The sequence below is a fragment of the Calypte anna genome, chromosome 6 (genome assembly GCF_003957555.1).
Source record: "Calypte anna isolate BGI_N300 chromosome 6, bCalAnn1_v1.p, whole genome shotgun sequence".
NCBI lineage: Eukaryota > Metazoa > Chordata > Aves > Apodiformes > Trochilidae > Calypte > Calypte anna.
The window spans coordinates 9,787,344-9,803,309 of NC_044252.1; the positions used below are offsets into that span (position 1 = coordinate 9,787,344).

At 42.3% G+C, this 15,966-nt stretch overlaps 1 protein-coding gene across 2 annotated transcripts; it reads left to right on the top strand.

Moving 5' to 3' along the window:
- The first annotated feature begins 5,763 nt into the window (after positions 1–5,763).
- Positions 5,764–15,527, top strand: CDK1 (cyclin dependent kinase 1). Of its 2 annotated transcripts, XM_008502164.2 has the most exons (8): positions 5,764–5,828; positions 7,798–7,848; positions 9,234–9,390; positions 10,686–10,809; positions 11,216–11,386; positions 11,896–12,059; positions 12,173–12,314; positions 15,280–15,527. In XM_008502164.2, the coding sequence occupies exons 2-8, from the start codon at positions 7,812–7,814 to the stop codon at positions 15,391–15,393; spliced, it is 909 nt and encodes a 302-aa protein (XP_008500386.1). In that variant the 5' UTR covers positions 5,764–5,828; positions 7,798–7,811; the 3' UTR covers positions 15,394–15,527. The 2 variants fall into 2 exon arrangements, with proteins under 2 accessions (XP_008500386.1, XP_008500387.1); XM_008502165.2 differs by lacking the exon at positions 11,216–11,386 and having other exon boundaries at positions 15,280–15,522.
- Positions 15,528–15,966: the final 439 nt, after the last annotated feature.

Here is a 15,966-nt window from a genome sequence, read left to right on the forward strand (position 1 = left end):
GGCGCTCTCGGTCACCGGGGCTCGGCTGGCCGCTCGCTTGCTCCAGGGACCGCCGCCGTCCCGTCCCGCCCCGTCACTGGGCAGCGGGGCGCGGCCTGGCAGCTGCAGGCCCCGACGGTGGGGGCGACCGGGCGCCCGCGACGAGGTGCCTCGGTTCTCCCTGAGAACCGGCAGGGCGGCTGCTGCTAGAGGGTTCTGTTGGGCCGGGGAGCCCCTGCGCCCCGTCGAAGCCCCCCCCAGCAGCAATTCAGCCCCGGGGGCAGGCCAGGTGGCTGCCACTCCCTTGTGTCTGCAGATCACTCCCGAGGATGCAGTCCAGCTAATGTTTATTAAATAAAAAAAAAAAGCCAAGTGAATCCTCTAGGTCGTCATTGAATAATTTGTTACCAAAGGTAGAAGGTTGCCGTTGGTTTCCCATTTTAAGTACGACAGATGTAGTATATTTACTATAATACAAACTCCAAGTCTCTCACATGTGAAAATAAAGTACCTCACATGCTGAGTACAACCGGGAGCTGCTGGGATGGATGAGGAGGAACTGATGCTCACTCATGACCTTCTTTAAGCCCGGGTGAGTCAGCTCCAGGCTTCCTCCCCAAGCCCCAGACAAAGCTGACAGCTGTGCAAACCTCACACCTCAGCTGCTCCATACATCAAACCAGTAGTTCCACTTGTAGCTTTTCTTAGTATTAAAACAAACTATTTGATCTTATCAAAGCATGTTTTATCATAGGACTTAAAATTGTGATAGTACTGCAAAAGCGATTACTTTAGTTTTGGCTTAAATGACTTCATCTCATCATCTTATTTTTCTTCCCCTCTCAAAAACCTGTTCTGATTCTTCAGCCTATTTTCCCATATTCATTAGAACTTGATTTATCAGCTACCAGCTGGTGAACAGGACAAATGCTATTAAGCACAAATTTACTTAAAATACTGCTCATAACAGCTTCATCCGGTTACTTTTTAATACCACAGGACTTAGCGTTGTAGGTGCAATTTACTAAGCTACTACCCATTCATATAAACTGACTCTGAGTGTTCATATATCTTTGTGATACAGTGTAACTAAGTGCTTGTCACTCTTTCTCTAAAGTGTATATTTCTTTTATTTGTATATAAAGCCAAATGAAAATATTTAACCAAAGACCTTGGCTGTGCCTCATACAGAGAAGTTAATTCCCCAACCTGTCTTTATCCCCCCTATTTTGGATGTGACTCATTTCCTGAGCTCACTCAGGGAACCAGGCCCTAGAGGAGATGGGAAAAAAAAAGGATCACAACCTCCACACTGGCTAAAAGAAGGCATGAAGCAAGGCTGGTGGTGTTTACTGATGAGCAGTGCTATCACTGGCAGCAGCAATTAGCAGCTCTGTGGTTGGGCCACACACTATTTTTACACAATTTGCAGTCCATATCATCACTGCATACCATCTTCCATTGCTCTTCAGGACCTAAATGTAATTTACAGATCGTAAAAGAAAATAAGGCTTTAAGGGAAAAAGTAGTTCTTAGATTAAAAGTGTTCTGTGAGTCTACTTTCGCAACTAATTGAAAGAGTAACTTTTATACAGATTCAACTGTAATGTGAATGTGTAAATCCAGACTTCATTTCTATGGGCTTATATACCTCACTTGTTGCAGCTACACTCCCACCTGGAAGAGTTGTCCTTTTTTTTGGCAGCTGAAATGATATCCAGAGGGAAGAAAAAGTTAACTTCCCTGGCTCCAGGAGAGGTCTCAGGTCAGGTTTCCCTGCCTGAGGTTTGGAATTTAAATGTGCTATTGCAGTGCAATTCAACAGATAGAGCACGGCAGTGGGCGGTTGTTGTAAGGTTAAAAAGGATAAACAGATCAGGAGCCCAGAGAAAAGCTGAAGTAATTGGGAAAAAAAGAGTGTTAGTTGTTGAAACAACTGTACCAGTGAACAGATTTTTAGATACAGGAATCGTCCTGACCTGAGAGAGGTTGAAGATAGTGTTACATTGCAGCGGCTGTACTGACAGCCTTAACAAATACTTAACAAAACCTGAGGGAAAGGAGCCTGAGATTGCCTTGCTCAGCTGGGGGCTCTGCCACTCCCCCCTCCACATTTATCCCAAAACCCATCATCTTCAGCTGGGGTGGGGGGTGAGGCAGCTTCCATGCATCAGGGCTGAGAGCTGGACTCCCCAGGTAATTCTGGGTGCACCTCTCCTGCTCTCAGACATCCAAACTGCAATTAAGAACCAGTTTATTGCTTTGTGTGATTTTTTTTTCTTCTCAGGTTGTAAGCCACATCAAATGCAAAAACTCAAATCAGGAAGCAGCCACCTTTTCCCAAGGTTAGTTTTACAGCGGTCAGGAGTAAAAGCTTTGGCCAAATGAAGTTAATGGGAATTTTGCCAATTACTTTGGTGGAGCCTGGATTTTTGCCCAGATGATCTGGAAAAACAAAAGGTGCTTTCTTCTTTTATTATTATTTTTTTATGCTTTCTTGGCTTGGTACAGATGCCCCATTCACCTTTTTCTTTAAGTTACTATTATTAAAATAATATCAAGGTTAGGTATCCATAGGTATTGAGTCTGCCTGTAACCAGCTGTGTGCCCTACAGTAAACCCCAACACACTCTCTGGTCACTCTGAGTACCCCTCCACTTCCTCCCAAAAACTCCTTCCACCCCATGTCCTCCACTCTCTTCTCTTCATCTGAAAAATTCATAATAAAACTTCCCCTGAGTTCAAATTCAGCCAAGATTTCCTCCAGAAAGGTACAAACCAATGAATAACTACCACACTGACATTTCTTCCTGTCTGCAATCTCATTATTTGAAAGAAAGGAATGGTTTACAATATTTCCATTACTATAATCATATTAATATCTGGATTTTTAAGGTAAAGTGGTTTAGTGCATGCTATAAACTATGCTACAAAAATCATACTTAAAAATAATTTAAACCTAAATTCAAGTACTTTAAATGCATTATAAATATTTACATTCACGCTTTCAGGAGATGGCGACAATTTAATTCTTTTTGCTCCATAGCTTCCATCCTTTTGCTTTATTTCCAAACAGTTCTCAGGAGATTGTTGCTTTCTGACATTCTGTCAAAATGCTAATGCAGGATAAAAGCAGCAGAGGAGTCCTCCACGTTTCTTGATAGTGGGAACTGTCCTGGCTGTCAAGAAGCATTTAATAGGCTAAATGCATCATCTGAGCTACGCATGAAAGAGATAAAATTTGTCTAATATTATCTTGTTTTCTTAAATGCTACTAAACCACTTCTACTGTACTTTTGCATTGTCATAATAACAAACCAATATTTTGTTTTTAACAAGTGTTAAAAGAAGCCAAACAGTGTTTGTATTTATCAGCTTCTGAGTACCATGAACACAACCTATTTTAGATACTCTCGTTGGCATTCACAAACCAGTTGACCTTTTTTAATCACATCATTATGTAAAAGACAGAATACACTTTCTCTCTTCCTTGCAGTGATGTTATTGGTGAAGAATATATGATTAAGATACAAAAGACAGACAATGCTGGCTCTTGCAGCTGTGCTCTACTCAGTACAGAAGTTGTTGTTCAGACTGTGACACTGAATTCTCAGCCAAGAATACAATTGTAATACTATAATCTGAACTTGGCATTGTAGGTCTGATCCTATATGCCTTGCACAAACAGTATTGCACTTCAAGCAAGTAGAATTTTTGGATGCCAGAAAGATTTAAAATATGTGCCACATGTGTGTGACATTAATAAAATGGTAATTAAGGTCATAGTGTTAGGGTAGACTGAGATTATTTTGCTGTTTGGCTTTGAGTATTGCAAATGGCTCTATGTTTTGATGTAAAGGGGAGCTGCAACTCCCCTCCTGCAACTCCAAGATGTAGGGACTCCCAACATCTGTAAACCTCTGTTGTCAGCAGGATCACTGATACTATTTCTTCAAGAAAAGTAAATCCCTTCAAACAAAAGTCATTAGGAATGTAGTTGCATCACTTGTCTCAAGCAGCATCACTAGCTACTGACATGTCTAAAGCAAAGATCAGCCTCAGATAAACACTGTCTAGTCAGAAAGGAGACATGATTTATATCCTGAGAATAAACAGGCAGCAGTGGGAGGGAAACATGGGGTAAGCAGGGTCAGGCTGGAGAGACATTGTACCTACAGTGTTCCTGAGTTGGTCCCGTGTGTTACAGAGCCAGAGTTGTTCTGGTGGTACTGGACTCATTAAACCCATCAGGGAGAGTTTCTCTGTGACTGTGCAGGGCAGAGTGTGTTGGACTCTTTTCCCACAGATTGCACAAGATGCAGGGCAAATTTCCATCTGGGATTTCCCAGAGTTGCAAACACCTTGTTTTAGGCAGGTAAATCTCCGGCAAGTTCTGGGAATACACCACCCAACGTAAACAGAAACACACGAGTATATGCACAATATACTGCAAAAATTCCCCAGGAGGGAGGGGAAAGTGAAGGTTTTTTAACCCTGAAACATGGGTATTGGGAAGGAGGAGCTGGACAAGCTGCCTCTTGTCTTTGCCATGGGCTAGGAAAGAGAAGGAAATGCACCATAAACAGTCCTGCCTGCTGGAATCATCCTCTGAAATAAAGGCTTCTAGGGGAGAAGCTGTAGATGGCCTGCTCTGCTTACATTTAAGAGGTGCAGTAGTGCTGTCCTTCACCAGTGCAATGAAGCAATGAAAAAATGCAGCTACTTCAGCAATGTGGAGCAATGCTTGTACCTCACTCCTGCAGGGACCCTAGGTTTCCATAGGTGCATGTTGGCCCAGGACTGTGGGCCCAGTGCTGGTAAGAAATGAGTGCCCAAGTGGATCAGCAGCTATCCACAGAATAACTATTTTTTAGGGGAAAGACCCATAAAACTAGAAATACTTTTGCTTTGCAAATCTATTTAGCGCTGAAGTTTCTAAGTATCACAATTTTGCAATGTTTGGAATAGTATTTTCCCTTTTTTTTTTGGTGGTGATTGTTTTTTTGTTTTGGTTTGTTTTTTAATGTATATAAACATATGGCATTAATACTTCCCCAGGTATTGATGGAGTGAAGTTGCAGCTGTCAGAGCACCGCCTGAGCAACGCCTGGAGGTTCCTCTTTAGCTCCATTCACCACCCTACTTTTGGGGGCTGTGACAGCACAGGGACCAATTGTTCTTCATCTGTGAGCAGTGATACAGAAATGTAATTTGCTTACAGACGTAAGTCCTGGCTTCTGGGGAATTAAATTATCAAACGACCTTTTATTAATGCACGTACTTAAAATCCAGCTTCAAAACTCACAGTGCTACTTCACAGATCAGCACCCCTGCAGACAGAAATACTGACTTTATGCTTTAGGAGCACCTAAATCTAAAAGATTTGCTTGATTAAAAGGAGCAGCAGCAGCCACAAGCCTAGCTTGATCCAAACATTATTGTATTCCCCATACCATGCAAACAGCCTGGCTGGGTGTTTGAGCAGGGACCAGTTCACCCATAGCACCCTCCCACCGCAGCCCCCGGCAGGGACGCGCCCCTGTCCTGGGGGCTATGAGGAATCACCCGCCCGCTCAAGAAATTCTACCGCCCTCAAACCAAGCGGACGCCCGTCCCATCCTCAGCTTGACGGGCCCGGCCGCGCCGTTTCCACAGGGAAGGCAAATTCCGCCTTTCGGCCTCGCTTTGGCGCCGCCGGAGCGGCGGGCGCTGATTGGTCACTTTGAATCATCTCAGAGCGGCTCCATTGGCGGGGCGATGCGGCGCGCGGCCATTCGAACACGTCGTCCCCTCCCCTGAGTGAGCCCCGGGCGGCTTGGCGGCGGGCAGCGGGCTCGGCGGCGGCTCAGGTGAGGGCGGCGGAGCAGGGCTCGGGCTCAGTGGCGGCTTAGGGGATGCGGCGGAGCCGGGCTCGGGCTCAGTGGCGGCTCAGGGGAGGGCGGCGGGGATTGGGAGAGCCTTGGCGTTGGGACTTCAGCTGGTGCCGGCCCCGCGGCGCGGTTGGGGAGCCGCTTATCCGCGGCCGGTGGCTCTCGTAACGGCTGCTGCGGGGAGGTTGTTCTCGTTCCCCGCCCGTCAGTGGGGCGAGCGGCTGGCAGCTGTGAGCTGACCCTTCCTACTCTGCTGTCCGGGTTTGCCTTCGCTCCACCGGCTGGGCGGCGTACGGGGGGACTTGGTGACCTCCCGACCGGGGCACGCATCGTTCTGGAAGGGGAGGCGAGCAGGGAGCTCGCTAGGGGAGTGGGGCCTCTCCTTTCGCCCGGCCCCTGCCCCAGGGGGGGTGTCGCGGTGAGGCGGCCCGTGGCGGCGGTGCGGGAGTGGGACCGAAGTGGGAATTCGGTGCTGAACGTGGCCGCGGAGTGAGCGGGCTGTGGGTGAGCGCTCGCCATTTTCCCGCTCCTGCTTAGCGCCTGTCAGCACTCCCCGCTGGAGCTGAAGGTAACACAGATCCGCTCCTTACCTTCTAACGCCGCTCAGCCTGGTACTAGACTTGAGCTGCCCTTGGTGAACGGGGTCAAGAGGCAGAGGAAGGGACAAAAGGCCGGTCCCAGAAGGTGCTAGCGCCTTCACGTCCCCCGTGCCTGTTTCGGTTTGTCGCCCAGAAGACTCTGCTGTATGCTTATCAAGTGCTGTGGGGCTGGTATCAAGTGCTGTGGGGCTGGTATCCTCTTACGTTGCTGCCATCAAACTTTACTATTTTCGATAGCGGGGTTCCTGCTAATGAGTAACTACATGAAACGAATGAGTAGGAAGGGTGTGTTTTTTCAGTTGTTTGGAGGTGCTTTCTTCACAAAAGCATCTTTCTCCCTTGAGCTGATGCCTGATGATGCTGTGTAATGTAGATTTCTAGTTGTAACCGTGAGTTAAATCCTGTGTTTGTGTTGTGGAGAATGGTAAGTGTTCCATGTTAACATCCTAATGATGTGAGACAGAGCTAGCTTCCAAAAACCTGTCATAATCATAGAATAATTTGGGTTGGAAGGGACTGCTAAAGGTCATCTAGTCCAACCCCCCTGCAGTAAGCAGGGACACCCTCAACTAGACGAGATTGCTCAGAACCATGTCAAGCCTCACCTTGAATATCTCCAGGGATGAGGCCTCAACTATCTCCCTGGGCAACCTGTTCCATATTCCCTCTACCCTTATGGTAAAAATCTTTTTCCTAACATCCCATCTAAATCTACTCTTCTCTAACTTTAACTATTGCCCTTGTCCTATCCCTACAAGCCTTTGCAAACAGTCCATCTTCAGCCTTCCTATAGGCCCCTTCAGGGGCTATTAGGTTTCCTCTCAGTCTTCTTTTCTCCAGGCTGAACAACCCCAGCTCCCTCAACCTGTCTTTGTAGGAGAGGTGTTCCAGCCCCCTGGTCATTTCTGTGGCCCTCCTCTGGGACCCACTCCATCAGGTTCATGCTCTTACTTTATTGAAGGCTCCAGAACTGGATGCAGTACTCCAGGTAAGGTCTTACCAGAGCAGAGTAAGTGGCAGAATTTCCTCTCTGTTTGCTGGCCACGCTTCTTTTGATGCAGTCCAGGATGCAACTGGCCTTCTGGGTCATGTTGGCTCATGTCCAGCTTTTTGTCCACCAGCTCCCTAAGGTGCTTTTCTGCAGGGCTGCTTTCTAAAACCTCATTCCCAAGCATGTAATGATAGTGCAGCTTGTTCTGATCCAGGTGCAGGACCCTTCACTTGGCCTTGTTGAACCTCATGAGGTTCACCAGGGCTCAGGTCTCCAGTTTGTCCAGGTAATATCACTGACTTGGCTGTGTCCATGTCACTAACTCTTCACCCTTGTGTTTTCTTTCTGATCGTTTCAGGGATAGCCATAACAATGGAGGATTACACAAAAGTAGAGAAGATTGGGGAGGGTAAGTATGAAAAGCCATGATCCTTGTAATGCTCCACAGTCTGAATGAATGTAGTAGAGGCCCTGGCTGCTAGAGGAACTACTGAAATTCAATTAACTGGCAAAATAAGCCTTAGCTTGACTGCAGTAATTTTCTCTATATGTAAAGGCATTCTGACTGCTCTTCTTTTGAAGATGACTTGGTCTATTTTGAACAAGTGAGAATTGTCTGCCTGGTGGCTAATTGTGTAATTTTCTCCCAAGGGGGGGTGCAGGAAATGTTTTGAGTTCTGAAACCAACATTTACATTTAGGAAGCACCTCCATTCCTTTGCATATGAACCTGTGTATCAGCTACTTCTGAAGGTATACGGTGTGGTACTCTTTGCTCAGAGCTGCTGTAAGGGCGTAGCTTGTGAATGGTTCTGCTTGGATTATATCCTGTCACTACACTTGTCAACAGAAAGAGCAGACTTTAAACCTCTATGGAGAACTGGGTTTTAACAATTTATTTATTATAAGGCACTAAGAAGGTTGTTTCAATGCAGATGCTAGTCACAACCTCCCTTTCACTGGAATCCAGTCAATGTTAAATGTATAAGTCTGTGTTTTATAATGCTTTTAGCCTTATGTAAACTTGAGAACTTGTAGTATGTTACACTGAGAAGGCAGTCTCCAAGGTCATTGCAAAATTATCTTTGAGCAAAGCTTCATAACTGAAGCCTTGTGCAGAAGTCCATCTTCCTGAAAGAAACTAGTCTGAGCTTAATCTGAGGCATTAATGCTTCAAGAAGGGTGAAAAGAATACTAAGTTGTCTTGGTTTGTAGAGGATTCTGCTTCTGTGAACACTGATGATCAAAATAGATTAAAAATTTACTACTGACTCCAGTTTTAGCTTCTGTTGAGACCCACCACCCTACCCTTTCTCCTGCACTGAGGGTTGTGCTAGAGGTATTTCTACAGATATGACAAATGGATGGATAAATCTCTGATTGGAAAGGGAGCACTACTTCAAAGCTAAACCTCTAATCTTTTAACATGCTGTATCAATAGGAAAACAATTACATCTTGGAGATGAAGCAGTACAGTGATCTTGCCTGAACGCTAATCACCCTGGAACTCAATTAGTAAAATACTTTATAACAGCATTTTCCAAATTCAAGTTTCTCACTTAGGCTAAGTACCCTGTCCTAACAAATGACTCTGTTCATGGGTGTCATGCTTTAAACAAGAAACCCTATTGTATGGTTAAACTGCCAAAACTAAGCAGCAGCTTGTAGTCAAGCCAAACGTTTAAAGACAACTTAATTGCAAGGATGATTGCTGTGTTAGGAATTCTTATTTGCAATGACTTATCTGTACCTGAAGCTGGTATTTCCCATGTGCTTTCACTGTCTCTTTGTTCAGGTACCTATGGTGTTGTGTATAAAGGTCGACACAAAATCACAGGCCAAGTGGTTGCAATGAAGAAAATACGTCTAGAAAGTGAGGAGGAAGGTGTTCCAAGTACTGCTATCCGAGAAATTTCTTTATTAAAAGAGCTGCATCATCCCAATATAGTCTGGTATGCATGTATTGGTGTTTAGCTAAACTCTTTGAAGGGCACTAGGTCCCTTCAGATAAATATCTTTTCCCCACTCTAGTGGGGCAAGAGCTACTCTGATAAATACAGTCTGCTTTACAGCAGGTAGCTGTAGTCCCAAATCCTGTGTTTATGCCAATTTTTTAATTAAAACCTCTTCATGCTGCCTCTTCCTGTTGTAGAAATATAGAAAATTTCTGTTGATTTTTGTAATTTATGTAAATTATCTTCAGCGTGGTTATTATCAGAACAGAAACAGAATACTCCTTGAAAACTGGCTGAAGCTGTTACTTCACAGAATTGGAACTGTCACAGTTGGAAAAGATCTCCAAGATCACTGTGTCCAACTATGAATATCTCCCTACACCCCCTGAACAAAATATGTGTTTATCAAAATCTGTATCACCCACTAAAGCGTGTCCTGAAGTGCCTCATCTACATGGCTTATAAATATTTCCAGGGAGGGTGATTCCACCACCTCCCCAGGCAGCCCATTCCAAAGCCTAACTGCTCTTTAGTCAGTCTACAGAACTATCTGAACTTGAGTCAGTCTCAATTTGCCACCTTGGGATAGACCATTTGAACCTCTTGGTGTTACCGGATCTTCTGTAATCTGTCACTTCCTTGCTGTTTTGTAGCAGAGGTGTTGAGTTATGATGCTGTCAAAGCTGACACATCTGAGCTATGAGTGACTACTTGACATGGAGGACTGATTGCAGTTATTGTCTTTCCCACAAAATATTTACTTGCTCTTGGACACAGCAAAAATATTTTCTTTCTAATGTGCATTAAAACCAGTCAAGTTCCAGCTGTGTAGCATCTCAGTGTATGTGTTGGGTTTAAGAACCTTAATCTATTAAAGATGAAGAAGATACTTAAAAATCTGTGCAAATCTTGCTGTGTTTACTACATTCTCTTAAGTCCTTCTAGTAATTCAGATTTTGCTGTAATAAGCCAGTTTCAATTGGAAGCTAGACACAACACCCACAGTCTTTTTGTTTTAAAGGCAACAGTGTTTTTTCCTTAGACTTCTGGTGTCTGAAATTAGGCACAAGGAAACAAAGTTTAAGAGTGAGCATACAGGGTCAATCTGGCACAATTTTAGATATAGTTGATTTTCCAGATGACCGTGTAACTTGCTGCTCCTCTTTAAAGACAAAACTTTTAAAGGTTTTCATAACAGGAACTTAGAAATGTAAATTCATATCCCTGTTGAGAAGTAAAATGTGACCCAGTCCATGTGTTCTCCAATGGAGTTGTTTGTGTATTCATTTCAGCCTTCAGGATGTTCTTATGCAAGACGCAAGACTGTACCTTGTCTTTGAATTCCTTTCCATGGATCTCAAGAAATACTTGGATTCTATTCCAGCTGGCCAATATTTGGATCGTGCACGTGTTAAGGTAATGAGGGCAAGTTCTTAACATAAGAGAAGTTAATCTAAAGATGATGATCTACAAAGCTATAAGCAGTTCTTATTTTCAGTATAATTAAGTCCTTGAGGAGAAATGAAAGGTTAAAGAGGCATCTGTGGATAATGAGATCAATGTGAGTTTTGATCTCAAATTCTATTTTAAATACTTTTAATAAATGAAATTAAACTTCCTTAAACTAACCTTAAGAATTCACTTGTGTGGCTCTATAACCGAGATTAACTGTGTATCTGCAGTGCTTTGGACTCCATTTCTAGCTGCTTCTAGCTCCATTTCATTTCTGCTATGGGAAGAAAGGCTGCAGGGAAGGGCTTTGCTGCAGAACACTGATTTGTACTAAAGGTGACTTTTTTCTTGCACTTTATCTGTTCTACAGAGTTACTTGTATCAAATCTTGCAAGGCATTGTCTTCTGCCATTCAAGAAGAGTTCTGCACAGAGACTTAAAACCTCAGAATCTCCTAATAGATGACAAGGGGGTGATTAAGTTGGCAGACTTCGGATTGGCTCGAGCTTTTGGGATTCCAGTGAGGGTATACACTCATGAAGTGAGTAAGTTGGACCATCCCCTCGGTGTTTTGGACAATGCTCACAGAGCTTTTGAAGTCCCAACATAACAGTACCAAAAAGTTGTATCTTGGTTTTGTTGTATTCAGTGGCTTTCTACCTTCCTGACTGGTTTTGCTCTTAATGTTCCAAAGCATCCTATGAATCCTTCTTTTACCTTAACAGTAATGGGCCAGAACTTGTTGTTTACTGTATTGTGAGGTCGTTTTTGGATTCACATAGTACACATGTATGAATGTTTTAGTGCCTAAGTGTTACCAACTTCATGCTCTTTCAGAAGCAGTGAGGGTAGAAACTACTGCAGTGCAGTGAGTTATGCCTCTCTGTAAAGGAAGCTTGAAACCGGGATTTTCACTGAATTTTCTAGCACTGGCAATTATTTTAACCAAAAATTTAACCCCTGAATGCTGCTTAATAATGAATGATTCACTGTGCTTGCAGTCAGAGGACCTGATTCTAAAAGCTTATAAACAATTTCTCTGTCCAATAGGTAGTGACACTGTGGTACAGGTCTCCAGAGGTATTGCTAGGATCTGCTCGCTACTCTACTCCTGTGGACATATGGAGCATAGGCACCATATTTGCTGAAATGGCAACTAAAAAGCCCCTTTTCCATGGGGACTCAGAGATTGACCAGCTCTTCAGAATCTTCAGGTATGTCAGGCTGGACCTTTCTTTACTACTTGCACAGTGTTGTGTGTACTAAAATCATAGTGGTGTATCCAGATTTCAGACTAAACTTCTCAGTACTGTTTATCCTTCTGCAGAGCTTTAGGGACCCCCAACAATGAGGTGTGGCCTGAAGTGGAATCCTTGCAAGACTACAAAAACACATTTCCAAAATGGAAACCTGGCAGCCTGGGAACCCATGTCAAAAACTTAGATGGAGATGGGCTTGATCTGCTTTCTGTAAGTAGTCTTTCTTAAATTGCTGAGTAAGAAATAGTCTAGAATACATAAAACTATATTATTCAGTCTTGGCTAGAGGGAAGATACAGAGATCTTCTAAGCTATCAGCACTAGGATGGGCTGTTCTTCTAGAAGTGACACCTCATGTAACACTTCGGTGAATAATAAGTGACCAAGCTACTTTCTTTCTCATTAAGCCATTTTTATACTAACTAGCCAGGTACAACTTGAAAGTGAGGACCATTTAGATCATGAAGTTGAAGGCACCTGCCTTAGTTTTAGCTGTCACCTTCCAGGTGCCAGCACTAATTGTGATGTGACTGTATGACTGCTGATCCTATTGGAAATGTTCTCCTTTTGCAGGAGCGTTTAGATTAAGCTTTCATTGTGGTCTTGACTGAATAAACAATGATGGGAATAGCTGAATTTATTGATTAGCTGTGAAATTGGGGGATTAGCTTGTCAATCTGTAATGTCCATCTCAATTTCTTTTAAAATTGAGCATTTTAAAAAATTGAGCTTTTAAATATTGAGCAAATTAATTTTTAATTGGTATATTCTGTGTCTACTTTAGGAGACATTATTTCAGTATCTTTTCAGTTTACTTTAGTCCTGTGGCCGTGTAGTGGAGGTACCATACTAAGCTTTTATTTTAGCTCTTCATCAGGATTTTGCATTTAATGCTCTTCCAGCTCATGCCCTGCAGACTAATTTAATTCACATCTTTAGTGTGCTCTGAAATGCACCTAAGAATGTACCTTGGTGAGTTATATAGTCCTCCTATGGTTATGTGGTGAGTTATATGGTCCTCCTAAAGGTGCATTTGTACAGTGCAGACTTATCTGGGGTGGTATATGTTGTGTTCCATGTGTCTTAAGAGCTGAAACTTCAGAACCATCTTGGTATAAGGGGAAGCTTGTACAGCAATTACCTGTGTATTTGGCCAATGTTTATAAGCAGTCACAAACAAGAAAGTAACTTATTACCCAGATTGATATGGCTATGGCAGAATACTCTGAAGTGGTGTTACCCAAGAAGCTCAAATGACCACAGTTTCTCAATTTCTCTTTTGAGAACAGTGGCTTTGAGAGCCACAGTTCAGACTGACAAACTGAACATTTAACACAGTGGTTTTGGATAGCTCTCTGAACCTTGGAGCAGAATTATTTAGAGAACTGGCCTAATCTGAGAAGAATTCCTTTGTGTCCACTGACAGTATCATTGTTAAATCAGTTTGAGGTAGAATTGTTACTGATTGTGTTGACAAACTAATACCAATTGAAGTGAATGTTCTTAATAGTCAAGTAACTGCTTAATATTCATCTGAGCTGTGGCTTCCTTGTGCAAACCAAGATTTTGGGCTGCTGCTAACAAGACAAAAACATAACTAATTCCTCAACTGGTATTAACACAGTAATAATCTCAAAGCCTATTAATAAATAGACATTTTAGTTTCCTGTTAGTGCCTGGTGATCGTGATATGGCCGAATTCTTAGGCATCTGGAATCCATTTAAGTTTCCCAGGGCACTTAAACCTGAAGGAGAAATACCACTTTAAAGGCAACAAAGCTGAATATTTCTTTGCTATAGAACAAGTTCAGATATGTCAATGAAAATGTTAATTTCTTTCTGTAAACTATTGCAGATGGAAGTAGTATTTAAAATAGCTGCCTTTTGGAATAGTGGTGTATATTTTTGTGTCAAGACCACTTGCTTGGGTGAGGTTGTAAACTTTATAAGCTAAACTACTTCTGTGGCCAGCGTTTCAGAGCACTTAAGGGCCATCACCAAAAGCCTTGGTCTATCAGATGCTAAGTTCCAGATGGCTCAGAGGAAAAACAGTCTGTCAGCTGAAATGCTGTAGTCTCATGATAGTGGCTTTCCTTTTTCATATAAATTTGCCCTATATTGTCAATTTTAAGAGAACCTTTGATATCGGTATTAGCAATTAGGATACTGTTCTGTGGTACAGTTAATGGGAGCCTGTCACTTAAGGAAATATTGGTCATAAAACTTAAATCTAGAGTACTGCATTCTTCAGGAGTTAAGAGAATATAAATGCCAATTCAGTAGTTTAAATCAACTTGGAAGACTGCAGAAGGATAAAGTCTAGAGACAGTTAAATGTCAAGCCTGACTACTGGGCAGAGCAATATTGGTGAAGCCCTGGAAGATGAATCTGTGGGGATGGGGCAGAAACAGTTGGTAGAATCCTGATTTCTTGAATTTGAGAAGTATGTATCTTTGATAAGGAGAAATAAAATCAAAGATTTTGCAGAGACTTTGCTAGTTCTGGGTCTAATGGAAAATTTTTTTACTGCTTCATTCCTTTTAGTGGTAATGGCATCCCATCTATTTGCTCTCATCAGATTTATTATTGAGGTCTTCAGTAGAGGTGACTTATTGCAAAGAAACTGAAGGTTTAAAACTGTGTTTCTTCAGTTCTGCCTCCTTGTATACTGTTCCTGTTTGGAATTTTAAGCGATCACTCTAGTATTTTAACTGTAAACTGCTGCACCAAGCTGACTGGAAGCAATTTCACATTGGTTTCTTCAATGTCAGCTTAACAAAACAAGCATAGGACTTGTCCTTATACACATTTTGGTCTTAAACAGCATAAAGCTTATTAATATTCCATAGCTGAGAAACTGAGACTTGTAATTATTGCTACTTGGTGCCTGTTTCTGTATTTAGTTCAGCACACGTTGTGCCCTGATACCTGCATGGGCTTGGTTATTGAATGGGGGGAATAAAGTTTTTCTCAGTGAGATATTATGCATTACTGCTGACTTGTAAGTAGAAATGACTTCTCCCTCTGACACTCCCTCTGACAGAAATTCTGGAATACAGGAGGAAAATTTATCTTCATTGTTATTTAATTGTTACTGTGGTTAAATATCTACTAATTTAATAGGATTTTCATTCCCATTTCATGAGGGAGTAAATGTTTCTGTTTTTTCTTCCAGAAAATGTTAATTTATGATCCTGCAAAAAGAATTTCTGGTAAAATGGCCTTGAACCATCCATATTTTGATGACTTGGACAAGTCCACTCTTCCTGCTAATCTGATTAAGAAATAGACCTTTGGACTAAATCAACAGGAACAAAATAATCATAATTATTTTTAACGTTTGTCTTTTACTTGTCTGTCTGTCTGCTCTAGAACTGTGGCTATGTTAAGTCTGTTTTGGTCTGTGTTATCTAAATGTAAATATTAACCTGTTAGTGCTGAGTTCAGATATTACTGCCATTAATGCAGTGAACTTTCTATAAATAAAGCTTTAAATTTGGTGAAGGACTAAATTTATTTCCAGACTATGGACATTTCCCAAGAGGACTCTCTTCTTCGGATTTTATGGTAAGATACCACTTTTTTTAAAAAAAAAAAGTAACTTAAACTACTAAATTGCTGTTCTTGATATGATAGGAAATTTCTCTGAAGTTGGAGTTGCTTCAGTATAATGTCAGTTTAAAACTTGAGCATGTCAGTCAATGTGCCTAAGAATATTTAAATTGAGATATTTTGAGCTGAAGAATTGCCTCTTGCTATTCAAATGAGGTAGAGGGCCAAATTCAGTTTAGGGTTTGAGTTTCTTGAAGTTATTTTCAAATCGGTGTCTGGAAAAAGCCTTTTCTGTGTGTGCTTTTGTTAC